Genomic DNA, 25,282 nt, shown 5'->3' with positions numbered 1-25,282 from the left:
TGCAGTTATGAGGTTAAAGAACTTTGAAGGTCATTCGGCTGCTGAGAGGCATGTCAAACACTCTGTGTGGCTCTTTCACAGTAAACCCTCTTAAGAGCAGAAGACACATGGCTGTTAGTGTCTGCATTTAGATTTAATCTCTCAAATAAAGGCCCTTTGCTGCGTATCATTTCATCCAGTTATAAACTAGGGCTCCTGCAAGCACCCCCATTCTAAGGGTGAGTTATTGAAATCAGTTGCTATTTGATGAGTCACCACTGGCCCAGCAGGCAGGGCATTTGAAGTCATGGTCATCAAAAAGAAATGATTGTTTTTTGAAAAGCTAAATGCTTAAAATGCTTCTAGAGGGAAGTCGTGGGGCGTGTGCTCATTCCCTTTTAAAATCAGGGTTGTTGAGTTTGTTTTTAAACATTTTTATAAGTTCATGAGAAAAAATATATAAATTCTAAGAACCAACATTGTATTCCCAGAAACATGACCCTCGCTGATCTTGGGTCCACATATCATTGGACTCTGGGGGACACAAAGACGCCTGTGACACTTCGGTGCTGCCGAGTTAGTCAACAATTATTCTGGGAAAAAGCAGAATTGAATTCTTCTCTAGATGTCCTACCAGGGTGGGCCAAGGGCCACAAAGCAGGCTAATAAATTCCCACAGGATCCAGACACCAGGCAAAATTGCTCTAAGAAGCCAGTTACTGTCATCCCTCTATGGTTCTAGAAAAAACAGTACAAAAACGACAGGTCATCCTCTGAGTGTCATGCCAATGAAACCCCATCTTCTGGAAAAGCCCTTGAATCAGAATTATCTTTTTTCTTGATGTTGTCAGATGCAGCCTGTTTCTTAATTTTTTTTAAAAACTGTATGTTTCTGTGGTATGTATATTTGTACACCAAACTACCTGGCACTTGGAAATCACAGCACTACTCAGAGGCAATTGAATAAAGAGAAATTTAATTTTAAATATCAAATCCTGTCAGACGTTTCTCAGACTTCTGATTTTATCAAAGGTTTGCCAGCGAATAAAGTGCATCCCCAAGTGTACAGGGGAGAAAGCTAGACTTCTACAGGGTCCTAGAGTTTAAGTAATTTTTTCGTTATTAATATAGGTAATAATTTTTCTAATTTTTATTTTTTGGTTCCAAATTTAAAACTCCTTGTGTTTACCTCTGTTTATGTCATTCTTGACATGTTTATCTAAATTATGTGTGCTCCATGACAGGTGAAATGGAAATCTGGGATCCATAGTCAAGATATCATAAGGACCTACTTCCCAGCCTACCTTTCTTCCTCTACCTGATAATGATAATACTCAAAATAACAACATTCAAGGGAAACACGAAGAAATCCTGCTTTCACAGCTCCTATTTTTTGGGCTTCTTAATAACTACTGATGGTTTGTTCATGAAAAAAGTTTTTTAAATCAGAAGATTGTACTTGGCCCTGAGTTGAAAAAGTTTTAAAAATCAAAAGGTTGTACTTGGCCCTGAGTTGAAAAAAAAATGCACATTCTAAGAATAAACAGAAAAATGTTCTTCTTGGAAGTAAATAACAAAAGCCATAGTGTTTTGATTTGTCTTTTCTTCAGGATACGCAGTAGAAGTCAGAGAATCTTTGATACTTTTATTTGGTGCAATAATCAAGGCCACGCAACAACCCAGAATCAAGCATTTTGGTTCAAGTTAGGATGACATGAGTGGGGACAGAAGCTGTGGCAGTCATTCAAATAATCTCATGGGTCCTGAGGAAAAGATAGGAGTTAACGTATTAAGTTTCTACTATATGCAGGAACTGTGTTAAGTATTTTACATAAGTTTCGATAATAGCTAACATTAGCTGAGCACAAAATTTGGGCCCTGATTTGTGCTGAGTATCTTTCACAGATTACTGCTTTTAATCAGCAGTCCTTGTGAGCTAGGTATGATCATTATCCCCATTTTATAGATTACAGATGAGATTCTGAGGCACAAAGAGGCTGAATAACTTGCTAAAGATCATACAATGTTAAGTAATGGCCCCTGGATTCAGTCTGCAGCCTGAATTCTTAACCAATTATACTGTGATTTCATTTATTCTTCAGAATTACACTAAAAAGAAGGTATTATTCCCATTTTACAGTTGAGGTATCTAAGCTCAGAGAAGCTGAACAACTTGTGCAACAATCACTAAGCTTAAAAGCAGTGGATTAGGGTTAGATTTAGATATTTGTCTGGCATCCAAACCTGTGCTCTCCCTACAGTACCACATGGTTTCCACAGTCTCATCAGACCCCGGAATTTCACTCCCTGAGACTGCTTAATTGTGAATTTCCCAAACTGATTCACCAAGAGCCTACTGTCTGCTTCACAGATGGCTTTGACCACATTCAATGACATTGGGAAAGACTCCGTTTCCCAAGATGGCTCAGAAAATCAGATGCTACGACGCATGTTGAAAGTGAAAACCCATCTCTGAGAAAGAAGCATCTGTTTTATAAGTAAAAAAAAAAAAATGAAATTGACAGCAATGTTGTGTGACTTCTCAAAATTCTTTCATTTTCTTATTTCAGAATGAATAGGTGTTGTTCATTGGCTGGTAATGGGGAAGAATGTGATTTTTAAAAATAAAGCATAATCAAACTGCATAAAAGGAAGTGCTCCCTTTGGCTTTCTGCCATTTTAACTAAATGTAACTCAGGGAACTTTCTTATTAAGTAGTGAATCAGCACCTAGCATGGCTTGCTACTAAACCAATAATAACTTAAGGCATTTCAACAAGAATAATTCTAAACAGAATAATGCTGAGGGAGTCACAAGTTTTCAGTATTTCACACTACACTCTGAAAAAGAGTTACCCCTGGAATCTTAGAGTGCCATGGTGCCAATCCCAGTCAGGAAAACAGTCAAGTGCATGAGGCAGCAAACCCTTCCCACCTCAAAGATTCCTCAGTGGAAGATTTCTCAGCAGTTATTTCTGTCAAAGCCTTCCCAGCAAGGACACTTTTAAACCTTACATTTTTTCTAGTAGTTTTTTTTTCCTTTTATATATCATTGTTATTTTGAAAACATCTCCTGAGGAACCAGTGTGATAGATTCTAAACATGGGTTTTGAACGGTCCCATCACCGACTTCAAAAAAAGAAGATGTGAGCTTCTAGGTTAATTGTAAAAACTCATTACATTTGCAGAGCTTTATTGCCTTAATTTAAAATCATAGAGCCACTAATAAGGTAACATTTATGGGGGCTTACGATGTGCTAGGTACCACTCTAAGCACTTTTTTTGTCACCACAAAATGATGAAAGTATGATGTAGGTACTATTATCATCCCACTTTAAGATGAGGAAATTGAGGTAAAGAAAACTTAAGGAACTTGTGTAACATGGTAGGGCTAAGCCTCGGGACCCAACAATCAAACTCCATGGCCATCATCTAATCACAAGGCTATACTACCTCCCCTGATTGCAAGAAGACTCAGGTCACAGGTAGAAGGAACTGCTCATCAGAAGTGATGAGTTTTACATGTCTCAGAGATAACTCCAAAGTTACACTAAACCTTCTAAATCAAAATAAGAAATATTGAAACATCCTAGAGTTTGGTAGCTCCAAGAAATAGACATTTTTAAACAGGGTACATGGGGAAAAGCTGTAGTTTTTTATCTCCATTAGCCTATTTGCTTATTATAACTCAATAATGGTGAAGGGAAGCTCAACATTTTGCTGGTTTCCGTTGAACAAATTCCCACAATGCACTAGACCAAATGCCTCAAAAACCTACCGCTTCCAGCCAACCAGCATCACATACTACCAGAGTTATGGTAATTTATATCTGGCAAATAAAGGAAGAACAGAATAGTGATGAGAGAAACCCTCAAATTTCAGTAACAATAATGCAGAGAATAAGGGTCCTTCCAATTTTTAAATTAAAAAGAAGACAAGACTTTTTTTTAATTTAGGAAATGCAAAAGGTAATCATGTCTTCAATGAACTTCACATACTATTAGATGAGATAAGGTGTGTAAACCTTGAGCCCACAAGAAGTACATTTGTAGTGATTAAGAGTGTGGGCTCTAGGGCCACACTGCCTGCCTCTGAGTCCCAGGCCTGCCTCCTGCTGGTTGGGAGACTTTAGACAAAGGATTCAGTCGCCCTGTGCTTCAGTACCTCAGCTGTGAAATGAAGACAATAATAGGTGTACCTCACAAGTTGTTACGAAGATTAAATGAAACAATATGCATTATGTATATAAAACACTGCCTGGCACAGAGAAAGTATTCAACACATGTTAGCTATTATTATTCTTCTAAGGGGCACTCAATAAACAATAGCTACTATTTTAAAAACTTCCAATGAGGAAAACACAATTGAACAAGTTCTTTTGTGTTCTCTGTTAATATGAATCCCAGTATGAGACCCACAACTAAAATAGGAAAAGTAGAAGGAGTGTCACTATAAATCTCACATTGACACAAGAAATCTATTCCCAGGAGTCGTTGAGACATCTTTGTTTCTTCTCTTTTTTCTTCTTACTGAAGTTTATATGTTTACATTCCTCTGTATTCAGCCTGTTTGTCCATTTTTTCCTGCTTTGTGTTCGTCTATTGTGCTAGCATTCTTTTCGTGGTATACAAAGATGAGACCAGATTCAAAAAGACTGGTTCAATATTTTTATAAAATAAACTTAACATCAGCTTTGAGCCTCTACTATAAAGACACTGCTTTCAGTTCAAAGTACCAATGTTAAATAGAATGAATATAGTGGACTTAGTCATTGAAGACAGCTCTTCTGGGGAAATGTTTGTAAACCAAACATACTCTCTGAACAGGATAGTTGGTATCCTGAGTAACCTGGTAGCATAGTTGAAGCTTCAATAGGCCTATTAGACTGAAAGTGGAGCAGTTGGCAACCCTATCCCTGAGACTACCCCACTTCAGACCTGCAACAGTTGGGCTGACCTAGGAGGGCGCAGCTCACAGCTGTCCTTATCCCTCCTTTCCACACTGTCCTAGGACAAAGGGTCAGCAATCTGGCCTTTTTAGAGTAATTGATCCCCTTGCCTGAGAGGCATGATCACTTTCCAAAAACAGAAAGAGTGAAACCTTGGCCTGAACAGAGCAAACTCCCAGCTCAGGGCAAGTGATGAAAAACAATTCTAAGAAGCTGAGCCACTGACATGGGGAGGAACTTAATATTCCAGCTGCGTTTCAAACCCAGGGAATTTCTGTGGGTTTTCTGGTACTTCTAGAATCCTTCTGAGTCAGAAGCAGAAGTCAAGACTCATCTTGAAGATAAAAAATCAAAGCAAGCTGAGATTCTGAAAATTTTATCTGAATCCAGAATAGCTTTTGTTTCAAATACAATTGAATTGATTTAGTTTTGCTTTCCTTTTGTGCCATTTAATTACATTTAAAAATAAAGCAAAACTAGGTCTCTTACTGCACTAAAAACCCTTTTGTTCTTTTTTCACCTAGCCTATCTGACACTGATAAAGAAATATTCACAAAACCATTTTCTAGAGCTAAGAATCTCTAAGGAATTGGTTGAACTAATATAAAGTACTAATTTAAGGTTTCATTCCAATCCTTCCACAATTAGATCTTTGGTTTGGAGTTTTGTTTTTGTTTTAATTCACACTCAGAGTCTGTTGATTGTGGTTGGATTACTTATTACTGTTTATCAAATGGTGCAGATCATAATTCTTCATGTAAGTCCAATATGGGCTAGATTTTGAATTCTGCATTATGAAATACTCACTGAAATGTCACAACTCACTGTGGGTGGTATTACTGAAATAAAGAGCAACACTAAATATATTACTTAGAACTTTTAATTTTAATTTTACATTGAATGAACTAATATGATTTCCTTTATATACTGCACTTTAGTATGAGCAAACTATTCCCTTCATAGTGTAACATATAGCTTTCCACTTTTTGTTCCCAGTGTAAAATTAAGATTTCCCCACCTTAGAGATAGCCCCACCTTAGAGATTCTGATTTACTAGGTTTGGGTGGGGCCTAGGAATTTGTTCTTGTAACATGCAACCCAGGTGATTCTGATGCTAATGGGCTGTGAACTACACTTTGAATAACACTTTTCTAACATGCAAACCACTTAAGTCAACTTTATTCTTTAAAACCCATAAATAGTCTTCCTGTTTATCCAGTCAGGGACAGCCAGACTTGTAAACTGCACCTGCTTCCACAGTCTTAGTGCCCTGTCTAAAAGGAACAGGCGCTGAAGCACTCATCTTGCCGATTTTATTCCAAACGTCCAGGAGATGGCAGCAAACTCTCCTTCCCTCTCAGTGCTTCACGGCAGCCATTCTAAAGCTCGTTGCGTTAAAATTTGCTTTGAATATTCTTTTTTTAAAAAAGACAAAAGACTAAAGGGGACCTTGAGACGTGATTTTTAATTGACCCCCTGCCTCTAATCAAGAATGAGTATAAATATTTCTAGGAATAGAATAGAATGATACAATGTTATTATCTAGAAAAGAGATTGAATTTCCTTGGCTATTTTTTCTTATCTCTGGGGAAAAAGATTGTATGACTTCCCTTGGCTGTTGGGCCCTAGACTCTGTTATCTCCAAATCCAAAATATTCTTACTAATAACTAGCTTAAATCTATCTGGCAGTAATCTAAACATTCTTATTTTGGGATCTAGGCTAACGGAAAATTTTGAAGCACTTTGAATGCTTATTAGCTTTCTAAAATGAAAATAAATACAATTACAAAATTTTCAAAAGAAAAAGGAAGTTCATGCACTTTATGCATCATAGGGAAAGAGCCCAATATTTTTGTTTAACTTTAACATTAATCTTGGCAAATAGAGTAGTATGTCAACAAAATGCAAAATCAGTCAGAGGCTGCTTACATGTTACAAGAGTGTACAGAACAAAGAAACAGGCAGGCCCACTTGGTGACAGCTTTGATGCTAACAAGCACATTGTTTTCAAAACTTTGAGGCACTAAAGTTTATTTCTAAAACAAAAAAGATGGTGACGTGTTGGAAGTTCTGTGATGTGAAATACATGTTTGTACATTTACCAGTGGGAGGAGAAGAGACTAATGGGAGAGCTGGATATTATAAATGACGGGTTAGTGCTGGAGCCTAGGTCACTGCACAGGTTTGATGCCATGTGGTCAATGAATGACTGATCTGTTCATTGTATTTTGTTTGTTTGTTTGGTTGATTGTTTTTTTTTCTTTTGTTTTTTTTTGTTTTGTTTTGTTTTTAGACAGAGTCTCGCTCTGCCGCCCAGGCTAGAGTGCAGTGGCACCATCTCGGCTTACTGCCATGTTTTCTTTTTGTTTTGTTTTTTGTTTTTGTTTTGGATAATTGCTTAAGAATTTAGACATACATACTACTAAAGGATCTCTCTTTTCCTCTGTTTCTCTAAAATGTGTATTGATGAGGGCCTATCCATTTTAGTCTCTCCAGAAGTTACTTTTTATCTTAGGCTATGATTATATATCCATAGCAGTTAAGAGGTCTGATGTAGTATTTTAGCTAATTCATAATATTTTTGTAAATTCATCAATGCATTTGCATGAATTAATACTAAAAGTGAAAAAAATTGTTTAACAATTGTAACAGTCAATAAATACCTAACATCAAATCAAAATGAAGGCAAACTTCGGGATGGGGAGAAGTCAGGAGAATACTAAAGAATGAGATCCTTTTAATAAATGTGTGGTCTACGTGGCAAAATTTGCTGTAGTATTAACATGCAATGTTATCTCTAGACAATTATACATTGCAGCTTCATGAATGCATTAAGAAAGCTGTGCTGGCCAGGCGCGGTGGCTCACGCCTGTAATCCCAGCACTTTGGGAAGCTGAGGTGGGTGGATCACTTGAGGTCAGGAGTTTAAGACCAGCCTGGTCAACATGGTGAAACCCCACCTCTATTAAAAACACAAAAATTAGCCGGGCGTGGTGGCACATGCCTGTAATCCCAGCTACCCGGGAGGGTGAGGCAGCAGAATCACTTGAATCTGGGGAGCAGAGGTTGCAGTGAGCCCATATCATACTACTGCAGTCCAGCCTGGGTGACAGAGCCAGACTCCGTCTCAAAAAAAAAAGCTATGCTAATAAAACCAGCTGTAATAGCAGCTAAAGCCATGGGCAAAATTAAGTATTTGGTCTCTAATTTCAAATGTTTGATAGGTAGACACGCATTCCAGTACCTCCCGAGACATCCTTTCAGCGATTAATGACAGACTACAGCTATATCTGGAATTAGTGTTTTCAATGGAAGTAAATGCTGCTTATTCTGAAGAAATGTAACTGGGATACTTCTGATAAAAGATGTTTCTTAAGTTTCCCATTTGTATTTGAAAAGCACATGATCGTGACCATCATTGTATACTTTGCTTTAACCCATGTTTCTCCTCCAGCAAAACAATCATACATTTGAAAATCCCACATAGTTTATGGCATCTCCATGTCTCTAAAATGAAATGACATACATGAAATTATTGTGTAAATTCCCTCAAACAGGAAAGATATCATTAAATAAAACTTATCACTTGGACCAGAGATGTGCTAAGGGAATTGAGCATAATTTTTTCTATTCTGTGCTTAAGAAAACAAGCTGTAGATGCCTTTCCTGATGAAGAGCTGGATTTATGATTCCTAATTTTATTTTTGTTTTCTTTTATTTTTGAGATGGAGTCTCACTCCATCACCCAGGCTGGAGTGCAGTGGCGTGATCTCGGCTCACTGCAACCTCCACTTCCCAGGTTCAAGTGATTATGATTCCTAATTTTAAACCTCACTCTGGGGTCATGTTTATGACCAGGAAAACATAAACATGATAGGGAGTAAATCTTACATTTCTCAAAGAACAGTAGGTTAAACAATTTCCCCAGGGCCCAGGATATTAATCAAAGGTTCCGTTTAATAAGCTTAGAAACATAGTGGACAGAAAAGCAGTTAGAAAGGCCAAGTCAGTCATTTTCCTCATCCTGCATTCTCCACATCTTTGTGAAATTATGTTGTCACACACTGTATAGTTGCTGATTTGTCTTCGTCATTGACATTAACTCGCTTTGAATTGTCAGAGATTTTTAACGTAATTAGAAGTTGTGACAGAGGATGCTTCTAAACACATCAGTGGGAAGTTTTGGGAATGTTATTGTGCAAAGGCCAAATCAAGGTTGTTACATGGTATGCACACATTTCTTAAGAATCCTTGTTTTTAACATCATAACTGATAAGATTTTTCTCTAAAAAAGCAAAAGGCATTTTAATTGGAAAATAATTTTGCTTAAGGGCTATTAGCTCCACTTCAAATAGCAGTCACATAATTATAACTGAATACAATATAAAACATGTTAGTTTTCTATACTGATAATCATGACTCTCATAATAAATTAAGTGCTTACCATGTGCCAGGTACCAACATTTTTCTCTACAAAAACTTCCCACATGCTGGGTGCAGTGGCTCACTGGAGCAATTTGAGAGGCTGAAGTGAGAGGATGTCTTGAGCCTGAGAGGTTAAGGCTGCAATGAGCTATGATAGCACCACTGCTCTCTAGCCAGGGTGATAGAGCAAGACCCTGTCTCCAAAAAACAAAAACCCAAAAAACTCCCACAAGGTCAAAAGATTATTTATTTTAAACAAGATCAACATTCTTTGTTTATTGTGAAAATTACTTTTTTCTCCATAGAAACTGATGAAATCTGAACTTTTTATATATATCTTATTCACTTTTTCTACCGTGGGAATCTAAATGAATGACGTTTACTCTTTAAATCTTTTGAGGAAACAGAGAACTTCAGAAAATATTTTGAAATGTGTTTAACATTTATTTTTTATGTTTGAACCAATTGAACTAGACTTTTATGAAAGTAAACTTAAGTAAGCCTATTCCTCAAGAATTATAAAAAATTAAAACAGCAATCCCAGCTACTTAAATAGAACACAGTCTGTATTAATACAAGTATTTTCACAGGCTCTAACTTGTAGAGTGACATACTTCTTTGTTGAGAATAAAGAAATGTAAGAGGGTAAAAATTGCTGGTATAGTAGTTTTTTCTGTTAACAGAGTTAATGCCTTAACATACATTATTTACATAAAATTTTATTACCTATAGCTTTACTTCTCCAACTTCCCTATACAAGCCAGTATGTGTTGTATAGGGAAAATTACCTAATTTAGGGTAATATTAGGGTAAATTACCTAATTCACACGCCTCACTTTCCTTATTTGCAAAATGGAGGCCATAAGGTTGTTGAGAGGATTAATTGAGGTAACAAATACAGTGTTTTGAACTGTAGCTAGTACATAGTAAAAGTTTTATACATTTTAGTTATTATTATCATTGCTTCAAAGATGAAAGAGACAACAAAAGTATATGCACACATTCCTCCCTCATGTTGGTCTTCTCTACCTTAAACTGAGTATCATTATTTTTATTCTTTTATAACAGAAGGTTTAAAAAAAATCAAGAAGTGCATATTTTGGCCCACTTAGACCTAGCAGGGAGATGAGGTCAGTGGCAATGTTTCTGGCCAGCCCAGCTGCCTGCGTTCTGACGACAGGAGGGCAGCCGGGGTTGGCACAGCAGCCTCGGAGGCGTGCACTGCTAATGCCACTTCAAAGACAAGTCTCCCTCCTATTTTTATCCTGGGTCAGCAGCCTGCTTATGCAGTTGCCTCTTGAACAAAAGGTCCTGCCAGGTCTCTGACACCTTTAGGGCCACACAGTCTCTTCCCACAATAACAAAAATAATCACCATTTGTTGGGCTACGTGGCATTCCATTTATAAACACAATCTTTACTCTGCCCATAATCTTGAAACTGTAGCCAGCAATACTCCCATCTTACAATTAAGGAAAGTAAGGCTGGGAGAAGTTGAATCGCATGGATAACAAAAGACAAAGGCAGAACTTTCAGGTCAATGTGACATCCAAGTTTCCATTCTTTCCAATATAAGATGCTGGCCTCCATTGTCATTTACAAGCCTTACGCTTTCTCACAAAGAGATTTCCTTGAAGCAGGAAGTAAAACTTTTTATTTAAAAGTCTACGGTTTTGGAAGATAAAATTTAATCTAAAACTTAATCTAAGATGACTGGTGAGTAACAGAACCAAGATGATATGCTACATACAAGACCCTATCTCTTATTTTGATGTCAGAGAATGTCCATTGCATTCAGGAAACTATTTATTTTATTATTATTTTTTAGATGAAGTTTCAGTCTTGTTGCCCAGGCTGGAGTGCAATGGCACAATCTCAGCTCACTGCAACCTCTTCCTCCCGGGTTCCAGCGATTTTCTTGCTTTAGCTTCCCAAGCAACTGGGATTACAGGCATGAGCCACCATGCCCGACTAATTTTGTATTTTTAGCAGAGATGGGGTTTCACCGTGTTGGCCAGGCTGATCATGAACTTCTTACCTCAGATGATCCACCCACTCGGCTTCCCAAAGTGCTGGGATTACAGGCGTAAGCCACTGCGCCCAGCCCATGAAACTATTTAAACAACATGTGATTACTGGGCCACTTTTCTATTCAAAAATATGGTTTATTAGTCTTGATTATCTGCCCTTCTTGGCAGACAGAATGATACTGTGTACTTCTGCTGAAAGAAATAGAAACTCTCTTCCGTTTTCTAGATAAGAGAATCCTACAACAGAATTTCCAAAAACTCCAGCTGGTGGAAGTAAACTTAAAATCCTCTTTAAGAAGGCAAGTGTTAAGGAATGAGGAAAAGACTATTTTATTGAGACTAGAACAAAATGACCTTCAAAGTGTTTTTATCCTCTAACTTCAAGCTTGATTGTATCTAAATCACCTCAAGGGAGTGTTTGTTTTGTATTTAAAGACCTTTAGGTAAAGGGATTCTATATCTCTACGCAGAAATTTTTTCCAGTGTTGAACTGTTTCTACTGTCAAGAAAATTGTCACTGAGGGCTCATTAGAGCTGGGAGTGACTCTAAGAGATTAGTTAGTAGAGGCTGCCATTTCATAACACGTACTTGCAGTCTCATGATAAACGGTAAATCAACTTTCACCTTGCTCTTCTTCAGCCCTAACTAATTCCAATCTCCTTTATCTTTTTCTTCTTAGGTCTTATTTATTTAATCTTGCAAATGTATTTCAGGTTCTCTTTAGGGTTCATGCATAATTTTCTAAGACTTTTCTCAATTGTGAAATCAAAGCCGTTTGAAACTCTTAAACTTCCACTGACCTGAATGCAAATAATTTATTTGAACGTTAAAAATCTTCCACCTATTTAGAAAAATTGATTTGTTCATAAATATTGGCTAATCCTACTGTCTTGTTGAACATGACTTGGGGTGCATATTGGTTTGCATATATTGAAGGTGGTGGGGATAATTCTGTTTGTGTCCCTTGTCACGTGTAACTGTTGTGTGAGAGGGGCTACATCTTGTGAACTGACCTAGAATTCTGGTGAAGATAACCAAATTTTCAGTTTATGACAGCCTGATGTAGAAATTATCATTCATTCATTCAGCAAATACTTACTAAGCACCTACTATTCTGGTGCCAAGTACTGTTCTAGGGAAGCCTTAAGGAAACAAAAACCTTTACCCTTAGATGGACCTTAATTTCTAGTGGAGAGAGAAAAATAAACAAAATGATTAAGTAGAATATTTATTACGTTAGATGAGTGTAAGTCTAAGGGAAGGATTAAAGCAGGGGAGAAAGGTAAGGAATTTTGAGAGACGGAGGGAATTGCCAAGCTGAGTGATCATGTAATATTTGAGTAAGTCCTGAAGAAAACAAGATAGGAGTCATGCTGGTACCTGGGGTGAGCAAGTACAAAAATCCAGAGAATTGGCAAGTACAAAAATCCTGAGGCATGAGTGTACCTGGTGTGTTCAAGGTTCAAGGCCAGTGTGGCTGGAGGAAAGGGAGAGGAAGGGAACATGAAGAAGATGAAGTCAGATAATGCAAGGAGCTAGTTGGCAGATTTTGTGGGGTCTTGTAGGTCAATGAAAGGACTTTGGTTTTTCCTTTTTTGAAATGAAAAGCCATGGGAAGTTTTTAATCAGTGGACTGAATAACATAATCTGACTTGAGTTTTAACTGGGTAGTTTTGGCTAGCATATTAAGAATAAACTAAAGGAAGCAAGAATGAAACTAGGGAAATCAATTAGGAGACAGTAGCAATAATCCGGGTGAGAATTTTTGGTAGCTTAGTCCAGGATGCTACCAGTGGAGGTTGATAAGACTTGGTCAGATAGTGGATGTATTTTGAAGTCAGTGCTGACAGATCAGGTGTGGAGTGTGAGATGGAGAGCAGTCAACACTGATTCCCAAAATTTCAACTTGAGCAAATGGAAAAAATGGAGAATACCTGTGGTTTCTTCTATTTGTGTATCCCTTCTTAGGACCTCTGCTTTTCAGAAATTCTAATCCATGATTAAAAAGGCAAAAGAAATACTTTTTATTCCTCTTCGCTTTTCTTGGACATCCCAGAATCTGTGTATGATAAAGTATATGTTTGTGATGAACATTTACTGATCATGTGTTTAAGAGAGAAAAGAGTCAAAGGAATTGAAATCATATTTATCAGTTGAAGCCCCTTTCCCTACAGTGCTTGTGTAAGCAGGGTTTCAGCCAAGAGAATTGTATCGCTTTCAAGGTTTACGGTATAAAATAGTTTAAATTTTGACTCATGACACATACATCCGATTTATCTTCTTTGGCTTCTAGGACTGTTTACATTGCTTTAAAATTCACTAATTTGTGCTTAGTAAACCTCAGATTACACTTTCTTTTTACATGTCAAGTGTTCTCTGCCAGTTAAATTGGTTACTAGACAGTTTAACAAGGAAGCTAACTAAGCTGTTTTATTAACAAGCTGTATGGATAAACCAACATTTAATTGACATGAGAAGATGGTTTATGTTAAGCCGAGAAAGGCCCTCAGCTCCTCTGAGCTTTTCTCCTGCAAGCAGAGCCCCAGATATCTCACCTGCGTGCAGCAGAAGTGCATCTAAATGCAATGCACTATATTCCCTACGGCCTGGTCACCTGCTTGTTCTTGTGACAAATGCCAAGATGCCAGTATTCATTAATCCAAATTTAATCAAAATTTAAATGACCTTTTCCAAAATTTCTAAGATCTTACTCCATTTAGTTTGCATGGTTTTGAATCTTTTTTTTAAAAAAAAAGATGTTTTCAGGCTGGGTGCAGTGGCTCACACCTGTAATCCCAGCACTTTAGGAGGTCGAGGCAGGCAGATCACCTGAAGTCAGGAGTTCAAGGCCAGCCTGGCCAACATGGCAAAACCACATCTCTACTAAAAGTACAAAAATTAGCCAACAGTAGTGGTGGGCACCTGCAATCCCAGCTACTCAGGAGGCTGCGGCAGGAGAATCACTTGAACCCGGGAGGCAGAGGTTGCAGTGAGCCAAGACTGCCCCACTGTACTTCAGCCTGGGTGACAAGAGTGAGACTCTGTCTCAAAAAAAAAAAAAAAAAGATATTCTCTCAAAACAATATCGTTGCAAGTATTTTCCGATTAGATTTAGGAACTCTGGTATAAGACTGCCTGCCTGGGTTCAATTTTCCACCCCAACACTTACTAGCTTTCTACCCTTGGGGAAATTACTTACCTTCTTCAAATCTCACTATCCTCTGGAAAAATAGGGATAATAATAGTGCCTCTACTTCATGGGATTGTGACGATTACATGAAACACTCCACATAAAGAAATGAGCCCCCACTGCCTGGCACACAATAAGCAATCTATTAATGTTGGCTATTTTTAAAGGCAGAGGTAGAAAAATGCCTCGTTAGTGTTAAGCCCTTTTGTGGGACTATATAACACCAGATGACTCCTGAGTTCAGTGGGAGTCTTGCATGCGTTATATTGGGCCAGCTAAAGATTGCCGTGTCCTCTTGTGGGTTGAATAATTAAAGAACAGAATGCTCTAAATGCACACAGACTGAATGTTCCATATGCAGTATTAACTATACCATCTGCCAGATCAGATGGTCCCTCAGTCATTTTGAATGACGTCTTCACTCAGCACGTGGCCTTGTGTTTATGTACACACATCTACTTAAGAAGATCACGATATTATACCTGCATTAGCCTTGCCCAACAAACTGGAGGAAGAAGGATGTGGAGAACTTGAGGGAATGAATGACATAGATATTATTTCTCTTTAGTTTGAAAAATAACAGATAGCAACAGGATAGTAAAGATATTCAAGGAGGGTGGAAGAAACTGGGAATGTATGAAGGAATGGCTGCTTAGAAATACAAGTAGATGTAATCCATGTTAGCAGAATCACTGGGGTAAAGCCATGGGAAGCAATGTTTGATTCAACGTAAGAAAGAGGTTCCCAAAATCTAGAGCCTAAGGATTGACCAAGATGCTTTGGAAACAAGTAACCCCTCTTCTCTAGAGAAAAGACTCAGTGAGGTATAAGCTTTCAACTTTATTCGAAGTTATTAGAGAAATTTCTTGGAATTGGTTTGTAGAAAAATATTTCCAATTTTAGCTTATATTTTACTTTAAAAAGAAAAATAGGAGAGAGGGAGCTTTGTACTGTACTGGAAATGAGATGACAGGATGTTGAAGTTTTACCCAAGGCCCCCAGATAGAACAGATGCTCCCCACTGAAGTGAGATTCCAGATTCAAATACAGAGTTTACAAAGAATATAGTAGCAAACGACTTCCACAATTCTTGAAGCCTTCAGCCAGGTCCAAGTGATTAAAAGGGGTTTGATTATGGCAAGGAAAGAGGATTCTGTGAGAAGGAATTCCAGAGCGCTGAAGATGTGTGTGTTTGGAGTAGGTGGCATGGAGGGGGTTTCACTTTTTTACCTCAAGCTGTGTGCGAGAAGAGTTTCAAAGTGTCTTCTTAGAGAACTTCATGGGAGATACTTGCATGAGGACGGGTAGGAGGTCAGAGTGGGGTCTGAGTGCCACTCAGGAAATTTGGAGGGAAAGGGACAGGCTGACAAATTGTTTTGGCAGAGAACCAGGAAATTTTCTTCTGCATCCCCACAGGTAAATGATGTGAGTGTTCCTCATGGACCAGGCCAGTCCAGGCTAGAAGCAAGAGAGAGCTGGCTGGGGTCAACCTGGGGCCTCTCCGAGGGGGCAGATGGATCCTAGTAGCTACACACTGTAGGTAGACAGCTTCCTAAGGGAGCATATAGGATGAGTCCAAAGTCACCCCCTAGAACAGAGAAGAATTAGCATGAATCAAGGACTAAGAGGTAAGATGTCCCCGGTGATGGGAATCTTTCAATATCCCATAAAAATGTCCCTCTCTGGGTCTGTCTGGCCCCAAGAGTAAGAGGCCAGAATATGATATTGCCAAATCAAGTAAAAACTTCCTTCTCCTCTTTTTTTCTGTTCCTTTTTTCCTCCAACCCCAGGGGGCCAGAAGGCAGAGTTAGCGACCTGAGAGAAGAAGTGGAAGTAGAATGAAGAAGTCAACCAAACTCCTTCCCTGAAGGAAGGCAGCCTTTCTGAAGCAGGCCCCAGCTGGGGAAGGAGAGGAGATTTAACTTTAATAAAGTTGAAATTGGAGTTTGTTATTTCAGGGGATGGAATCGTCTGTTTCAAAATAAAACTGGTTTGAGTAACTTAAGGTAACCATTGAACTCTTCCTAAAAGTAAGCAAAATGTCCCAGGATCTGCTAAGTTTTCTTCCAGTGGCAGCGGAAAACTTTTTTTTTTATTAAATAAAGTTTAAAAGGTAGTGGGAGACAGAAAGAAGCAATTTGATGTGTAAAGCTAATTTAACATCTTGGTTACAGTTAAGTGCTCTCATATAAAAATATTAAATTCCCTTGATAATGATATAACCCATGGTGGAAGTGACAACCGAGGACCTAATCCATGCTATGCTAGGATTCCAGCGTCAGACATTCAAACTCCAAAACAAAAGAAACACCTCTGTTACTTTCAGATTCCTTTGGTCATTTCTGGCTCAGGGTATATCACATGGCTTCATTCAGCCAGCCAAACAGAGAACAGCCTGAGCCTTGGAACTGTGATGGACAGAAGGAAACAGCACCAAAAAACACTGTGAAAATTGCTTTGGGGAAATACATTAAAATTAGAAGTATGGGTGCTGGTAGAGGCTAGAGGCTTGCAGTATTTTGGACACAAATAGAAACTACATTGTACCTATGGAATGATTTATTTATATCCCAGTTGGATCTCTAACCTAAAATGGTTTATCATTTTATCCTCTACTACTAGCACTTGAAAGAATGTGAAGGCATGTTCGTCAGTCTGGGGAAATGTAGAAGAGCCATGGTCATTTTGCTCATTGAGCTGGTCGCTCTTCTTTCCTCACAACCGACACTGCTGTTACATTTGTCATATGCGTGTTTGGCGTGAGATTTTTGCTTTCAGCTTCAAACCTAGGTTTTAATTTCCCTTCAGAAAGCCTTGGCTTACTCTTTCAGTACCATACCTCAATATTTTAGTTTTCTCCCTGCACATTCATCTCTTCGTTAATAGGATATCACTGAACAATATTTTGAACTTTCCAAATTCTGTCAAGTTTCAATTTTTCTGAATATTTTCAAACTCAGTGCATGAGAGAAACACCAAAAAATAATTCCTCTCTTTCATGTAATGTTTTGGATGTCTTATCACTGCAATGTATGCTTTCACATAGTACTTAATACTCCCAAGTATATTGATAATTATTTCTTTTTCCAGTTATTAGCCAGTAAATTAAACACCTGTATATATGTTCAGGGGCCTCACCGAGATTTCTGTAAAGTCTCAGCTCCCTTTATCTATTGCCATCCCCTCAGCCTTCTATCTTTTAAAATACCTAAATAACTGACTAAAGCAGTCCCTCAAGGTGCTACATCTAATTGATGCAGGATTTTTTTTAGCCTCTTTGCCAGACTTGCAACAGGGGTGCCCTGTTTACTCAGCCCACTGTGCTCAACCCCTTGAGGGAAGGAGCACATGAGTGAACGAGTGTGGGATCTGGCTGGCCACTCCGGGCGCCGGCAGGAGCAAACTTCATGTGGGGCCCACAGCGGTGCCCAGGTGGGGGTGCTTGAGACCCCAAAGCCCCAGAGGGCGCGTTACAGTGCTCTCTTAGTTCTGCCGTCCACAGACGGTGGTTTGTTAGCAGCTCAGTCGGTCCCTCGCCTCATTGTGTGGGGTGGCTGCCCTTCATCAGTGAGGGCAAAGGGCCGGTGTGATGGCCTTTCTGGGTACCTGCACTCGGTGGGTCTCAAGCTCTTGTCCGGCGTCCAAGAAGAATGAGGTCACACAGACAATTGAAGGGCAGAGAATTTTATTAAGCTATGAAAATGGCTCTCAGTGGAGAGAGGAGCTAGAGAGCGAAGGGGATGGGCAGGTTGTCTTCCCCTGAAGTCACGTCATCTCTTCTGTAGTCTGTCCCTCTCCCTCGAAGTCCAGCTGTCACTCTGAAGTCTGGCCGTCTCCTCTAAGGTCCAGCCATCTCTCCCTCTACCGACTGAGTCTGGGGTCTTTATAATAGGCACAGGGTGTGGGTGGGGTGGGCCGCAGGTAGTTTTGGAAAAAACAACATTCAATTGGTAAAAAGACACTATTCACAAAGAACCAATCAGGAGAGAACGGGCAAACAGGAATAGAAGTTCTCACTTGGGGCTGTAAGTTTCAGACTATTCTGGCTTGGAGGTGGGGTTTCACCAGGGATCCACCTCTGTCTGCCTAGAATTTCTCTGCCTCCTGCCTCTACCATAGTCAAAGACCACACGAAGCAAAATCATGGGACTCTGAAAACTCTCCCAGGGCCTCTGTAGACCAGTGTTGTTCTAACTCTTCCATAGAAAGGACAAAAGTGAGATACAGACACACACCACAGGAGACAGCTACATTTCTCTTTATCACACTGAGTCTTACCACTTCTCACGGTTTAGAAAACTTCCTATTTTTTCCTGTCAAGACAGTTAAACAGTCTCTTCTCTATCTTCTCTAAACTGATCTTGTTTCTTATTATTTATTTATTTATTTTTTTGAGACAGAGTCTTGCTCTGTCACCCAGGCTGGAGTGCAGTGGTGTGATCTCAGCTCACTACAACTTCTGCCTCCTGGGTTCAAGTGACTCTTGTGCCTCAGCCTCCTGAGTAGCAGGGATTACAGGCCTATGCCATCACGCCTTGGAGAATTCTTTTGTATTTTTAGTAGCGACGGGGTTTCACCATGTTGGCCAGGCTGGTCTTGAACTCCTGATCTCAAGTGATCCATCTGCCTCAGCCTCCCCAACTGTTGGGATTACAGGCGTGAGCCACTGCACTGGCCCAAACTGGTCTTCTATAATTGACTTAATTCAGCTACTGTGGGGCTAGAACTAGTACTGGATTTTGTGCTTATTGAGGGCAAGGACTTTATCATCTTTAAGTCTTCAGCTTATAGAAGAATACCTGGAAATATCAGGTGTACAATATGTTAATTTATGTTAAATGAGTTTGTGAAATGAACACATACATAGTGCGAAATAGAAACTAAGGCCTTAAAGATGACTAAAAGTCAGGATTCCCCACACTTCACCCAAATATAGAGCAAGGAGAATTATGAGTGATTCTGAATTAAGACAAGATTAGTGAAAGCAAGTTTTTGCTAAGATTCAACCATTGTAAGTAAAATTTAAATGATTAAAATGAGAGAATCAAGATTTATTATATTGACCCCCTTATTCTTCAGATAGAAACCAGGAATGAAACATCTACCTTCTTTGTCTGCCTAATAAAAAAAAAAAAAATGAAACATTTGAATCTGAGATATTTTGCCTAAATCCAGGTATTGATATTCACTTTAAAGTTAAGAACTTGATTAAGAGAAAAGCTGTTGAAACTGTTTATGAAATTAGAGCACATTTTTAAGCACGGTAATGTTTTTTGTTAGGAAACAGGATGTTTTGATACTTTCAAAGTTGATACTCCTGTCCCCTAGGTGTACCCTTTCTGCATTTTTGCCAAGAGCTTATCTCACATAGCCTCATGCATATTGGAATGTGTGAAGATGTAATGTGGATAGCCAGCCATCAGCATTCCTAGCAATGCAGAGGAGTAAAAGGAGAGAATGAGAACACAAGAGCTTTCATGAAATCATATTGCTGTAGCCGGGCACCGGGGCTCATGTCTGTAAGCCCAGCAACTTGGGAGGCTGAGGTGGGAGGATGGCTTGAGGCCAGGAGTCTAACACCACCAGCCTGGGCAAGAGGGAGATCCTGTCTGTAAAAGAGATTTTTAAAAATTTAGCCAGGCATAGTGGTGTGCACCTGTAGTCCCAATTACTTGGGAGGCTGAGGCAGGAGGATTTCTTGAGCCCAGGAGTTTGAGGCTGCAGTGAGCCATGATCATGCTTTGCACTCCAGCCTGGGCAACAGAGTGAGACCCCAACTCTATATAATAATAATAATTAATAATATTGATGTGCTATTAGTCAAGCTGAATATTAAGTATACACAGAGGAATGTTGCAGGGATACAAACTCTCAAAGAAATAGGAATGTAATACATATGAAAGGAAGCAAAATGCAAATTAAACAAGAGGCAGGAGTAATTCCCTCAGAGACAAAGGCAATACACTCCACTTAGGAAATATAAATCCGTGTGATCTTCACCATATAAATAGATTTTGAGCGGAAAAGGGCCAGGCATCTAATCATACCAGTAATATTAACTACATCTAAGGAGATCTTGTTTGTTTTTGCTATATTCATTCACTAGACCAAAATTAGATAACAGATTAAAAGTCACTTGGGAAGAGTAAAAAGCTCAGTAATTTACAGCTTGTTTCTGAGGTTATCAATAGGTTTCGTTTATTTTGTGCCAGGAAAGCAGGATAGGAATGAGGTTGGGATGTGAATTCACATATGCCTATGTGGAGGGCAGAGAGAAGGAAAGGTGGTTCCTAGTGATGACAGAGCCCCTGCCCTGCCCCTAGTGACTATGCCTAAGAAAGATGACAGCAGTTGGGGCTATGCATTCACAGATGGGGAGCAACTAAGAGGGCCAAGTGCAAAAGGTAGGATCAAGTGGCAGCCCACCATTTGCACTTGGCCCACTTTTGCAAAGGTGGGGACAGGCAGCCTGTCCTGGCTTTAAGACTAAGCATTCTGGGGGGTTAATTTATTTTTATTTTTGTTTTATTTTTTGCAGTGCTTGGTAATGGTGCTAGGAATACTTTGGAGTAACAATCAGCACAAACCAAAATGAATGAGATACATTAATATTTTCATTGTTTTTAGGAGAGTGGGCGCTCCCTTTCTCTTCCCGGAAGATCAGTCCCACCCACCATTTCTACATCTCCTTGGGTATACCAGCCTACTTATAGTTACTCTAGTAAACCAACTGATGGACTAGAGAAAGCAAACAAGAGACCAACTCCTTGGGAAGCAGCAGCAAAATCTCCTCTCGGTCTAGTGGATGATGCTTTCAGACCCAGAAACATCCAGGAGTCCATTGTGGCAAATGTGGTCTCAGCAGCTCGGAGGAAGGTGCTTCCAGGGCCTCCAGAGGACTGGAATGAAAGACTGTCCTATATTCCTCAAACCCAGAAAGCCTATATGGGCTCATGTGGAAGGCAAGAGTATAATGCCACAGTCAATAATAATATGTCCACCAACTCCCAATATGGTTCACAGTTGCCATATGCATATTATAGGCAGGCTTCAAGAAATGATTCCGAAATCATGTCCATGGAAACCAGGTCTGATTACTGTCTTCCAGTAGCTGATTACAACCACAACCCACACCCAAGGGGATGGAGACGCCAAACATGAAAGTTAGAAGAATGGATCATGTGCCAACTGTAGTTTTTTTAAAAAACGCTCCTTTGTAGGGTTTTAAACTTTTCTAATAGATTTAGATTCACTTTTGATCTTGGCTTGTTCTCATAAGCCATTTATCTAAGTTTGTGTTTCTGTGTGTGTGTGTGTGAGTATATGTATGTGAATATACACACACACACACACAAGTGAGTGTGAATACTTCCTTGTTGGCTGATCCATAGAACATTACTTTGAAGAAAATTTCACTATCTGCATTCATGTGCTGGCACTTATATGTAATTCATAATTTTGATTCCATTTATAGGTAGTCTATGCAACTAAACTCTACTCAATTAAAGTAAAACTAAGTATTTCTTCATTGCACCTTAGTCCAGGAAGAAATTAACGGAATATGGTGTGCTAATTATCACTACCTACAACAGTGAGGAATATAACATTGCAGAAATTTCTCATAGGGGCATGCCAGTGAGCAATTATTTTATAAAAATATTTTCCTTAGTGTTAAGTATTTCTCTGCAACTTTTTTTTTTTTTTTTTTTTTGAGATGGAGTCTTGCTCTGTCCCAACCAGGCTGGAGTGTGATAGTGTGATCTCGGCTCACTGCAACCTGCGCCTCCTGGGTTCAAGCAATTCTCCTGCCTCAGCCTCCTGAGTAGCTGGGATTACAGGCATGCACCACCACACCTGGCTAATTTTTGTATTTTTAGTAGACACAAAGTTTCACCGTGTTGGTCAGACTGGTCTTGAACTCCTGACCTCATGATCTGCCCACCTCAGCCTCCCAAAGTGCTGGGATTACAGGCATGAGCCACTGCACCCGGCCTTTCTGCAACATTTTTTAAAAAAAATCTAATAAATTTTAGATTTTTTAAAAAAGAATTAAAATGTAGGAGTTCCCAGAAATAAACACATGAGAATAAGATTATTATACATTTTGGAAGGACTTTTGAGGAATGATGTGATGTGTGGAGAATAGAAAGATTTAGATATATGCCCGTGACAGGAATAGACTCTGGGTTCAGGTGTCCCCATTTGTCAAATGAGAAGATTGGATTATCTAATCTTTTAGATCCTTAACAACTCTGATATTCTGAGTTTCTCTCATTTGTAGAATGCCCTCTGATGCATTGTTTATTTTTATTGCTCATAATATAAATATCAGATTACGTTTAGGAGTAGATTAGGTAATTAGTGTCACTACATGTATCATTAAAGGTCATGAAAGGAATTGTTAGGCGGCAGGCTTTGTGTTACGTGTTACATGGAGTGAGGGTAGATGTGAAGATTTAAAACGATTAATGGATTTAAGAAAGTGGTACATAAATATGTCTGCTATTATGCAATTGTAGGTCATGATAATTTATTCAGTTATAGAAAACATGCCACAGAAGCCGATGTAACAAGTGGTGCTTCTTTAGAAAGTTGTCATTAGGATGTTCTGAGTAAGTTAAACAGCTGCTTCATCAATCCCATGACACATGCCTTGTTAGCATGCCCATCAAATAATCAGATCAAGCATCTGCTCCTTATTGCCATACCCACAAAGTGTTAAATACAAAAAAATTCAAAGTATTTGACATCATCAGCAAATATCCAGAATATTTTTAAGTAAAAAACGATCTTGAGTATTCAAAATTTCCTTAGCTTTTTAAAGGTGATAATTTTGCTTTGTGTTACTTTTTAGCTCTTGAATGTATCATTATGATGGCCTCTTATAATCATGGTATATTTCACAGAATAAAAATTAAAAATAATGCCAGGGTGCAAGTGACCAAGGCCTTATCTTGAAAGTTAAAAAAAAAAGTAAAGAAATCACAGTAAGTTCTATTAGTGATGATAGAACCGATATAAAATTGTTCAGTGATGGAGAAAAGAAACTATAAATACTTTCCAAGGTTATATTGTTAAATTATCTTAAATTATCAAGGTGTAAGATGTAATTATTGACTCCCAAGAGTTTTTATAGAATCCTAAAAAATAACTCCTGATATATAGATTAGTTAGCAAATTCTCAGAAATCCTCCACATAAAAGCCTTACTTGGTTCAAAATTTATTATAGTGGTTTAATCATTTTAGATTTGACTGTTTTAAGATAGGAGAGACTTAGCAGAAAATACTTGGCTTGCCAGGGCCATGTTCTACTTCATTGCTTTCTTTTATAAGTGCAAGGAGTTATTTCCATCAGTTGACATAGATACTATTCACTAAAATTTTCAGCAGACTCAAAATAGAGAGGAGACGTTTTAAACTTACATGTTAGTATAAAACAGACCTCTCTCATTGCATGCACTAGATCGATATTATCATATGTATTAAGCTATCTGAATTTATTCTAGACATTAAGAAAAAGACAGTACATGGCGGGAAAGCTGCACATTTCTCACAAGGAAAAAAACATTCTATATTTGTAGCAGAAATCAGTGATTTGAAAAGTCATACTTTGCAGATATGAACCTGAAAATCAAAGTGCCATTGTTAAATCATCCTAAAGTGTACTGTGGGTATTCTTCTCCAGTATACTTGAAAATGAATAAAGTTAGATTGCTCACATTGAAGCTAATGGTTGAGACAGGACACCTGCCACAGTGAAGTTTGATTCCTATGGGTGAGAAAATGTAGATGACTATTGTTCTCACAAAAGTTCTAAAATAATAGCATGTGTAGAGAAGAGCCGTTGCTTTGAAAATACATACCATATTTGTTATAAAACATTTGTTTGTTAGTAGCAATCACATAGGTAGAAAGAGTTTGAGTTTTGCTGTGAATTAAAAAGCCTTCCCTAAAAGGAGAGCTTGCCAGTCATAGAGACACTAATTTGGCACTTTTCTTCCTTCTTAGGTTTAAATGTTATACCAATGCATGTGTTTGAAATATCCATTAAGATGATTTAAAATTTGTCTTGTATTTTGAGTTTCTTAAATGCGTGGATTCTTGTGCATTTATCTCTGAATATGTCTCTTTTATATTTTGGCACAATTATACACATTGGGAAGGGCCAACCTATTAGGGCTCAAGTATATATACGCATTAGTGACTTGAAACTTTGGATAAAAAGTTATATCAAACAGGCGCAGTTATTACAACTAGAGAGAAATTGCAGAAATATTTGTTTTTTTAAGAGAAAGTAGATTTTCACATTAGATTTGTATTCAAAGTACTAATATCTACACGGTCCACACTTTTCTATTTTTAAAAATTGTGTTCTCCTGTTAAATAGATTAACATTTCCACTTCTGTTTATCACAAAAGACTGTATTTGAAAGATGCATATGGAAAATTGAAATTATATTAGTAATAAATGTAACTTGAAAAATCAAGTTTAGGAGCCTTTTCATTTTTTTCTTATAAAAATTGTTCTGAATTACTCATTACCACAAAGATTTACTCCTATCTACTACATATTTTTCCCTTTTATTTTCTGTGATAGCTTCTATACACATCAAAATAATTTCATGCTAAATGGGGCAACATTTTAACTGTAACATTTAAAAAAATTTTTTAAAAATTCCTGAAAATACAATTAATTTCACGTGTAGGTT

At 38.3% G+C, this 25,282-nt stretch overlaps 1 protein-coding gene across 4 annotated transcripts in view; it reads left to right on the top strand.

Moving 5' to 3' along the window:
* The window catches only part of SYNPO2 (synaptopodin 2), a 210,692-nt gene extending 185,632 nt beyond the window's left edge, over positions 1-25,060 (top strand). For 3 of the 4 annotated variants that reach the window (XM_012507802.2, XM_012507804.2, XM_003271313.2), the window contains one exon: positions 21,200-25,060. In XM_012507802.2, coding sequence (XP_012363256.2) covers positions 21,200-21,733 — 534 coding nt within the window. In that variant the 3' untranslated portion in view covers positions 21,734-25,060. Of the gene's footprint in view, positions 1-1,223; positions 1,650-21,199 lie in introns of those variants that run through there. The other variant, XM_003271314.3, reaches the window with a different exon arrangement.
* Positions 25,061-25,282: the final 222 nt, after the last annotated feature.

Source organism: Nomascus leucogenys, chromosome 7b (genome assembly GCF_006542625.1).
Source record: "Nomascus leucogenys isolate Asia chromosome 7b, Asia_NLE_v1, whole genome shotgun sequence".
In the NCBI taxonomy this organism is placed as follows: Eukaryota; Metazoa; Chordata; class Mammalia; order Primates; family Hylobatidae; genus Nomascus; species Nomascus leucogenys.
The sequence above is the reverse complement of the archived record's forward strand: the minus strand, read 5'-3'. Positions and strand labels throughout refer to the sequence as shown.